Source organism: Lissotriton helveticus, chromosome 12, assembly GCF_964261635.1.
Source record: "Lissotriton helveticus chromosome 12, aLisHel1.1, whole genome shotgun sequence".
Classification (NCBI taxonomy): Eukaryota; Metazoa; Chordata; class Amphibia; order Caudata; family Salamandridae; genus Lissotriton; species Lissotriton helveticus.
The window spans coordinates 12,066,623-12,075,686 of NC_136073.1; the positions used below are offsets into that span (position 1 = coordinate 12,066,623).

A 9,064-nucleotide genomic window follows, 5' to 3' on the forward strand; every position below is an offset into this window, starting at 1 on the left:
CTTATCTGTGGCACTTCTCTTAGCAGTGTGATGGATGAGAGGAGTGATAGATGCGTAATTTAAACGTTGCACTGTGCAAGTATCTGCGATTAACTCCGTACACCCCATTATTTCGCTAGGACTCAGTTGTAATCTGGGTCCAAACTGATACGTTGACTATAGCAGGAGGACGCCCACTTATGGATTTAAAAAGGCTTTGGCATGGAGGAGAGCCAACTGCCAGGAGGGAATGAGTTACAGTCATCCCTAGTATGACAGCTGTTATAGGTTCTCAACCATAAAGTGTGAATAATCAGAATATGTAATTCGTCGGGACCTTCAGGACCATCTTAACATCCTCAAGGGACCACAAATGTCTGCCAGAACTCTACAGACATCACTTGCTTGTCCAATAGGGATGCTGAACTGGCGTTTATATCCCACTCACACGCGGACTAATAGGACCGCCCCCTTGTTATAGTTAGTGGATAGCAGGAAGGACGGCAGGTCCAGGTAGGTTACTTACATCTGGCACAGCGTTGTCAGCAGTTGGCGTGTGGGCATTGATAGCCATGGCCAGCGCATATGATGGCAGTAGTTTGTAGTTCCAGGCTGTTGGAAGGAATAGTAGTCTGGATCATCTCAGAAACAGCCAGGCTTTTACCGCTCATCTGCATTAGCTGTGCTCCTGTATATTTTGAATTTTGCTTGGCAGGGAGTACCAGTGTTTTGATGCTTCGACTGAGAATGCAGAACCTCTTACAGATTTATTTTTTGGTGTCACAGGTACCACGCACTGGGCTGTGCGAAGACATGCAAAAAACACTTTCTGCAGTGAGCGAAAGACTGCTGGTGGACCAGAATGCATTATGGAGGATCTGGGCTGTTTTGTTGGACCCAGTACGCAGCCCATCCCTTGTTAACCGATTGAGGCAGACACTTGCTCTTAAAGAGAGCACTTGATCTCGTTCTTGAAGCCAGAGTTTACCACGTGGGTGCTGTGATGACGCTAATTCAAGAATACAGCAGTACCTCCCCCACCAAGACTTACCTTTCTGAAGAATAATGAAAGTATGAAATACATGTCAAAGGGTGCGTTTATCAGCTGTCATTTGGAACATGTTGTTATGATCTGAAGAGGGGTGTCAGGGAGTTGCGGAGGGCAAAATGTAGGATGGCGTTAAATTTTTACACGTGTTGGGTGTTCTTTTCTGTGTCCTGTGCATCAATGGAAACTGGCTCACTCAAAAGGGTATGGCACTGTGGTTGCAATCGACCTGTAGGATAAGTGGCAGGTTAGACATGTCATTGGGGTGCAGGCAAAATCCATGTTGTCACCCTTGCTGATAGTTGGCTATGACGTATGATGAGAGATAGCAGTGGTGTTCAGCACATGAAGAAAGGTATCCTGGAATGTCAAAGAACACATTGGTTGAGATGGATGAGGCAACTGGGATGAGGCTGGTTACCTCGAAGAAGAATGTTGGGCCAGGGTCTGGTGTCTGGGGGCGAAGATAAAATAGCAGGTGGCAATGCCAGCCAAAGAGTTTTAATGTGTTGATAGTAGGAGACTCTGGGCCCTTATCTTCACTGGCAGACAGCAATGGACATGTGTCAGTAAGCTGTAATTTTGAAAACAAATGGAGTAGTTGGTGTAAGCATGGTCGCAGTAGTGAAGATAACATACAGATGGTTAGCAGTGATGAGTGTCTGCTGGAGTATGAGTTGATAAGCAACTAATGTTGGGCGAGTTCTGTGCATTTGGCGGAGAGAAGTCAGATTTGAACATGATTCAATGGTAGGAGCCATTTCTACCAAGATCCCAAATACCTGACTCCACCCACGTATCCCCCCAGGACACAGAAAAATAAACTAAGAGACAAGACAGTAAGTGACTATAAAAAAACAGTTGTTACTTTCTAGTGTGGAAATTAAGCAGCTTCCAAGCAGGGCCATGTGACTGCGTCCTCAAACACCTTAGATGCGAGAAGATACCACCAACTACTGACAAGACGATAGCTCGATTCGCTCTATTAGAGGTATTAATTAATTATATAGCACAGGCTTATGAAACATTCAATATGTTTATTGAATAAAAAAAGACAATAGGCTGAATATTTTATGAAATACAGGACAATCAAATGAATATTGTAAGCCTTACTTATGTGCAAGAATACATGTAGAAAATAATAATGCCATAATTCCTTTGTACAGCTGTAGAGTCGACCAAGATGTCTCTAGCGCAAGCCAACTATCTCCATAATTTACAACTTGACCCATCCAGGAAACATCAAAAATATTTGTTTGCTTTCATGCACCTTTCCCAACCCACATCCTAGGGCATGATAAACCAAAGCGGCTGTGCTTGGTGGCAAATGCCTAAGATGGTATTAAAAATCCATTGCGACAACTTCACTGTAGTGTCACATAAGATGGTTTGTTGTCATAGGAACATTTAATTGCCCGGTTCCTGCTACTGGCACATGGTACATAGGAAAAGAACAACTTGCCACAAGGTCTTTCTAGCAAGCTTGAAGTCATTGCTTTACGAACTTAAAACATGCCAAAATTGAATAGTTAACAATACTTCCAGTTCAGAAATACATGACTTTGAAGCTCTTCCGCTCGGCTCTACTGGAAAACAAAGAAATAACTACTTTCAAACATGGTACAAAGTTGAAAAAGTCAGTGTGTGGGTTTTACTTTAGCAAGAAACAAGGCAGCTGCTTGCCCCAGAAACTCCTCCCTACGTATTGAGGACTTGGGTTTCTTGGCCAGTAACGCTTTATCCATTGCCAGGGCTAAACTGTCAGGACCTAGCTTAGACCCGGCCACTAGGTAACTAGCAGGAACCAAACAATCGCTCGCCTCCAGGGCCTCTTCCAAAGTCTCCAGGAGGGCTAGGCCGACGCGCTCGTCCACTGCACCAGAATCACTGAGGATGTCGTAGAGGGCACCTGCCTTACCCACGTACTCCATCAACACGAAGCATGTTAGCGTGCCATATCGGAAAATATCAAAGGGCACAGCCTCGTGATCCCGGCATCGGATCTTCTTCAGCAGGGGTGAGGTGATGTCACTGGGGAGCTTACCCTCCTTGCACAGCCTAGTCAGCAGCTCGCTGTACGTCCTCCCATTCAGACCTGGCTTCTTCTTCCTGCCAGCGTTGCACAGGCATTCATAGGCCAGGCTGACATTGTTATTAAAGGCAATCCTGCGCTGCCACAGGGTGGGTATAGTGAAAGAAAAGGACAAACAGTTATATGCGGTAGTAAGAACATTTATGTACAGGATGAATACATTCAGCAGACAAGAGAGATGTCTAAGTGAGAGGGATTAAAATGCACAAGTACATTACCTCATAAATACCTCAAAACAAGGTTAAACTCAATCCACAAGAATGAGCTGAAACAATAACATTATTAACATTAGGAGGTAAAACTAGGGGTAGAAGTTTTAAATGAGAGCTTACAGGATGCCAGATGGAGAAAGTGAGCTCAGTTATGGTGGAACACTCCCTGTTGGGTGCACTATTGGAACTGATTTTAACTGATTTTGTACAAAGATCTTGGCGCTTCAGTACAACTAGGCAGCTTCGCCCCAACCCCTGTGGAAGACTGGGCTGGAATGTCCCATTTCAAAAGTGAAGTATTGTCAGGGCCAATGGAACTATGCGGCAGGGGAGGGCCAAATTATGCGACAATAAAAAAGGAAAATTATGCAGCATATTGCTGCAGATTTGTTGATAGTATTACATCATTAGTTTGTCATTTTTAGGTCGCACCTGCGACAGCGCATGCGCCTTCACTTGCGAAACATATTGTATACAAGGGGCTTGCAGCCCAACCATTGCTTAAAATTAGTTGGCTTCATGGTTTGCCATATTTGCTGCCTTCTAATTGGCAGCGTGTACTGGCTTCACTTCCTCTTCTTTTGGCAGGAACATGGACGAAATACTGATAGCTTCAGTTTGATTGCTGTCCCTCCACTCATTGCGCTGTGATTGAGGTATTACTTTTATTTTTCTTCCTCCCGGTCTTCCTTGTTGAACCTCTTGACATTTGTAGCTATGTTATATTATGCCATGCACACTTCAAAGAAGCGCTTTTCTAATTTGAAATGGATGTTTATTGTGCCAACAGATGTTAGCTTCCAAATGAATTTTCACTAAAACATGGATATGGGTGCAATTGCTTTCTTCATGTCAGAGGATTTTTTGGCAACAATAATTTGTATTTCTTTTTCACGCATTGGGAGATTAACTAATTTGCTCTGAATTACATGGATGTTGTGCAGATAGCTAAGAAGCATTGCCAAAGCCAATACACAGCACTTTTGAAACTATTAGCTCTGTTTTTGACATTTGTTCATGCTGCAAAGCATGGGCATTGCTGACTTTGGCAAAGATTTGTAGCCATGCTGTATAACAGTTTGGGTGTTATGCAGCATGGCTAAAATAAGGATTAAAAAAAGACTCAAGCATCCAGGCCCTCATTTGTGGGATTTGGCACCGGACAGCACAGCAAGGCACCTTGCAGCACTGCCCTACGCCGAAGGGAAAGGGCAGTAATGCGACGTATTTATGCAATACAGTACATTCCTGTCCTTTATCCCTGCGATGGTGCTGTTTCAGGAGCCTAACGCCAAAGGAGGCACCATTGCCCTCCGTTGCATTCAGGGTTGTTTTTGTCAGGACGGGACAGCTTCCTGCACAAAAACAACCTGAAGAGGCGTTTTCCTTTTTATCTGTGCTACCTATGCAACACACATAGAAAAAGGAAAAAACCAAGGAGAAATAAACATATTCCTCCATGTTACACCTCACATCTGGAGGTGTATGGATTTGGGGCTTTCCCAGGTTTACATGATTTTGTAAATCCGGGGCAATATCACTATGCATCGGTGTTGCATGGGAAAACCCACTGAAATGCCCATGGAACGCTTCCTGGGCGCAGAGTAAGTCAACGCAGTGATTTGTGCTGCGTTGCCTTAATCGCTAGTTATGAAGTCACTCAAAGCAAGCAGGGTGGCTTTATAAATTAGATAGAGAGCCCTGCATCCCGCATGTGCCACTTTATATGGTACAAAAATGACGCAGGCTCTCATAAATAAATCCCTTAATTTAAAACGTGCATTAGTCCTGGCTGCAACATAGCTCTTATTTTGAAATTGGTTATAGCCACACTTAATCCCTTTGCCTAACAAAATGAATGTGTCAGTCTATAACGCAACTGGTGCTCAGGTAAAAGACTATGAAACCTTCGGGTTGAGTTGGCGCTATATAAAAACACCAGCAGGACATGTGCAACAGATGCATGCTGAGGAGCCGCCCCCGGGCCTGCCCTCAGCCCCTCAGCCTGCCCTCAGCCCCCCAGGGCCTGCTCTCAGCCACCCACACCCCCCAGCCTGCCCTCAGCCCCCCAGGGCCTGCTCTCAGCCCCCCACACCCCCCAGCCTGCCCTCAGCCCCCCGGGCCTGCTCTCAGCCCCCCACACCCCCCAGCCTGCCCTCAGCCCCCCGGGCCTGCCCTCAGCCCGTTTGCCTGCCCTCAGCCCCCCACACCCCCCAGCCTGCCCTCAGCCCCCCGGGCCTGCCCTCAGCCCCCCACACCCCCCCAGCCTGCCCTCAGCCCCCCACACCCCCCAGTCTGCCCTCAGCCCCCCACACCCCCCAGCCTGCCCTCAGCCCCCCAGGCCTGCCCTCAGCCCCCCACACCCCCCAGCCTGCCCTCAGCCCCCCGGGCCTGCCCTCAGCCCGTTTGCCTGCCCTCAGCCCCCCACACCCCCCAGCCTGCCCTCAGCCCCCCGGGCCTGCCCTCAGCCCCCCACACCCCCCCAGCCTGCCCTCAGCCCCCCAGCCTGCCCTCAGCCCCCCACACCCCCCAGTCTGCCCTCAGCCCCCCACTCCCCCAGCCTGCCCCCACACCCCCCAGCCCCCCCCCAGCCTGCCCTCAGCCCCCCACACCCCCCAGCCTGCCCTCAGCCCCCCACTCCCCCAGCCTGCCCCCACACCCCCCAGCCTGCCCTCAGCCCCCCGGGCCTGCCCTCAGCCCCCCACTCCCCCAGCCTGCCCTCAGCCCCCTCCCCCCCCGCACCCCTCAGCCCAGGGCTCCCCTCACCTCCGGGTGTAGGGCGCCAGCCGCAGGTACCGCAGCGCCCGTTCGGTGCTCGGCGCCTCCGCCCCGCCCGGGACCGCGCCCCCGAAGAACTCCTCCAGGAAGAGCAGGGGCTCCGCGGGCCGCGCCGCCAGCAGCTGCCCCAGCGCGGCCCGCATCAGGGCGGGGGCCCCGGCCCGGCTCAGAGCCTGCTCGGCCATCAGCCCTGCGCCGTCACCGCGCGGCAGCGTCACAGCTCCATGGCAACCGGGGTCACGCAGGCGTCGGGGCAAGGGACGGCGGCACGCTAGACTCCGCCCACGCAGGCGTCATGCGGGAGAGGGACGTGACTGACAGCTCTTGTCCCATTCCCGACTTACAGTGTCACAATGAAGAGGCGGGGTTATGGAGGGTGGTTCGCCCAGCCCATCGTGACGTCAGATCAGCCGCTCCAGGAAGTGGCAAACATAGTGACAGGTTCATGAGCTCCGACCCCTCACACTTCCGGTCCGCAACCAGGGCGATACCGTACCAAGATGGCGGCCCAAACCCTTCTCTGACTTTAGTGGGGCCATTTATTTATACATTTATGAATGTATATATCTGTTGTGTGGACATTGCCCAAAGCTGCTAGAGAGCCTTATAGTCGTCGTATTTCGTTACTTTCAAATTACCGTTGCTTTGTAATTGCAAATATCACCAAAAGAGTGAATTAGTAAGTGTAACTATCACAAAACCTCATCCCATCCACCACTGAGAGTGGATGAGCAGGATTTCACCAGTCTCTCATCTCACTCAGGAGCATATTTATGCTACTCATTACTATACACTTCAAGCAGTGTCCGTTTCCCCAAGACCAACTGGCTTGAGAAACAGATGCATAAACAACTAGCAGTAGCAAAGCCAACACTTTTGCAAGTCTTAGAGCTATTCAGGGCGGCCTGTGCAGGTAAGAGAGGTGGGTCGGGGTGGGGGGAGTTGATAGACAACGACGAGGGAAAATAAAATTAAAAAAAAGAAAACCACTTACCTTGCGCTTGTTAATGCGGCGACAGCACAGTCTGGGGCAGATTTATGAGTTCTGGCGCATCTCTGCAAATCAGCAGGGATGCGCCAGAACTGATGCGTCACGCAATTCCCTCCTTGCGGCACCACAGATGCGCCGCATTGACAATGCGGCGCATCATGGTGCAAGGAAGGGCAGATGCGTGACGCATCTTGTGGTGTATGGGCGGCGCATTGCTGGAGTAGCGTCGCAAGTGCGACGCAACTCCTGCAATGTACAGAGGCCACCCATACATAACGTGGTGGGTCACTCCTTACGCCTGCTTCAAGCAGGCGTAAGGATTTGACCCAGCAGCGTCGTAAAACTGACTGAGTGAAATCTTGCAGATTTCACTGCGTCAGTTTTACGGGGCTTTCCTACGAGGGAACGCCCACCCTGCGACAGAACGCCCACATGAAACCTGACACAGGTTTCATGTGGCGCAGGGCTTTACAACGTGACGCATCTGCCTAGATGCGTCATGTTGTAAATAGGTCGCAGGGATGCGCCACGTTTCCGCGCCGTTGCGTGACGCAACGGCGGCGTAAACGTGGCGCAAGTCCGACATAAATCTGCCCCTAAGTGTTTTTCTTTTTTTAAGGTTTATTTTCCCTCTTCGTCTGTCGACTCACCCATCCCACCCCACTGCCACATCACTCTTACATGCACGGTGTGCTAATGGAGCTATTGTTATTGTAAATGACATTGCAGCATATTCACAAGCCCCTACTGCCACAGGAACATCACTTTTTGCGACATTCCTGTGACGATAGGGGCTTCTCTTTATTTACAAGGCAGTGTTAATGGCGCCTTGTAAATAATGACCCCTTTCACGATAGACTTATTGTGAAAGGAGTGGGCAATGGGTGCTGCGGTGGGCGTTCCACCGCAACACCCACTGATTTTGACGCTGTCCACTATTTACAAGGGTCGGGTAAAAAGGAGGCAATGCCAAAATTAAGACCAGGGAAAGACTGGCAAAAAAAGGAGAAATACTTTATTTCGCCTCGTTTTTGCTGTTCTTATGTGTGCTGCATTGTGCAGCACACATAGAAACAGGAAATTGTCATGAATGAATGTTTATGTGCCGGTAGGTGTCCCTCCCTGCACATAAACAATAATTGAAAATATGATGATTTGCAACTTCTATGAGTGCTGCACAATGCAGCACACATAGTTGTTGCAAATATCCATTCTGGATTGTTTATGTGCAGGAAGGGACACCTTCCTGCACATAAACAATAATTCCCTCAATGCAGGCACCCTTGCACTATAGTGCAAAGGGCCTGCATTGGCGCTAGGCAGCTGAATTTAGCGCCAACGCAGGGCAAAACGTAGGCAAGTGCTGTATTATTGTGTAAATACTGAGCATCCCTCCATTTCGAAAGTGACGGAGCGCGGTGTTAGCAATTTTGGAGCAAACTCGCACTTTCTTGTAAATATGCCCCATTGTCTTTTACCCATGTGTTGTGGAGTGTATGTATGTGGAGTGGAATTATGTGGGTTGGATTGGAATTGTTAGTTGTGGAATTGTGTGGCGTGAAATAGTATGGTGTGGAGTGGATTTGTGTAGTGGAACTATGTGGCATGGTTTGCAGTGGAATTTTGTGGATATTAATTATGTGGTATTGAGTGTACTGGAATTATGTGGATTGGGATTGTGTGTCATGGAATGTAGTTATGTGGGATGGTATTTTGTGTTGTGGAGTGGTATGTAGTAGAGTTTATGTGATGTGTAGTTGAATATTGTGGCATGATGTGGAATTCTGTGGTGTGGATTGGATGTATTTGGAGTATTGTGTAATTGTGTGGTTGAGTTGAATTATGTGGTTTGTTGAATTATGTGGTGTGGGAATGGATATATGTGGAGTTGAATTGTGTGGCGTGGAACTGTGTGAAATTATGCTGATTGAAATGATGTAAAAAGAACAATTGATGGACAGAAT

At 48.9% G+C, this 9,064-nt stretch overlaps 1 protein-coding gene across 1 annotated transcript; it reads right to left on the bottom strand.

Annotated features, from left to right (window-relative positions):
* Window positions 1-2,049: 2,049 nt before the first annotated feature.
* On the bottom strand, window positions 2,050-6,341 carry TPGS1 (tubulin polyglutamylase complex subunit 1). Its single transcript, XM_078669421.1, has 2 exons — window positions 6,098-6,341; window positions 2,050-3,193 (listed from the first exon to the last, which is right to left on the bottom strand). Exons 1-2 carry the CDS (start codon window positions 6,292-6,294, stop codon window positions 2,665-2,667), a joined length of 726 nt encoding a protein of 241 aa, XP_078525547.1. The 5' UTR covers window positions 6,295-6,341; the 3' UTR covers window positions 2,050-2,664.
* Between the last annotated feature and the right edge of the window lie 2,723 nt (window positions 6,342-9,064).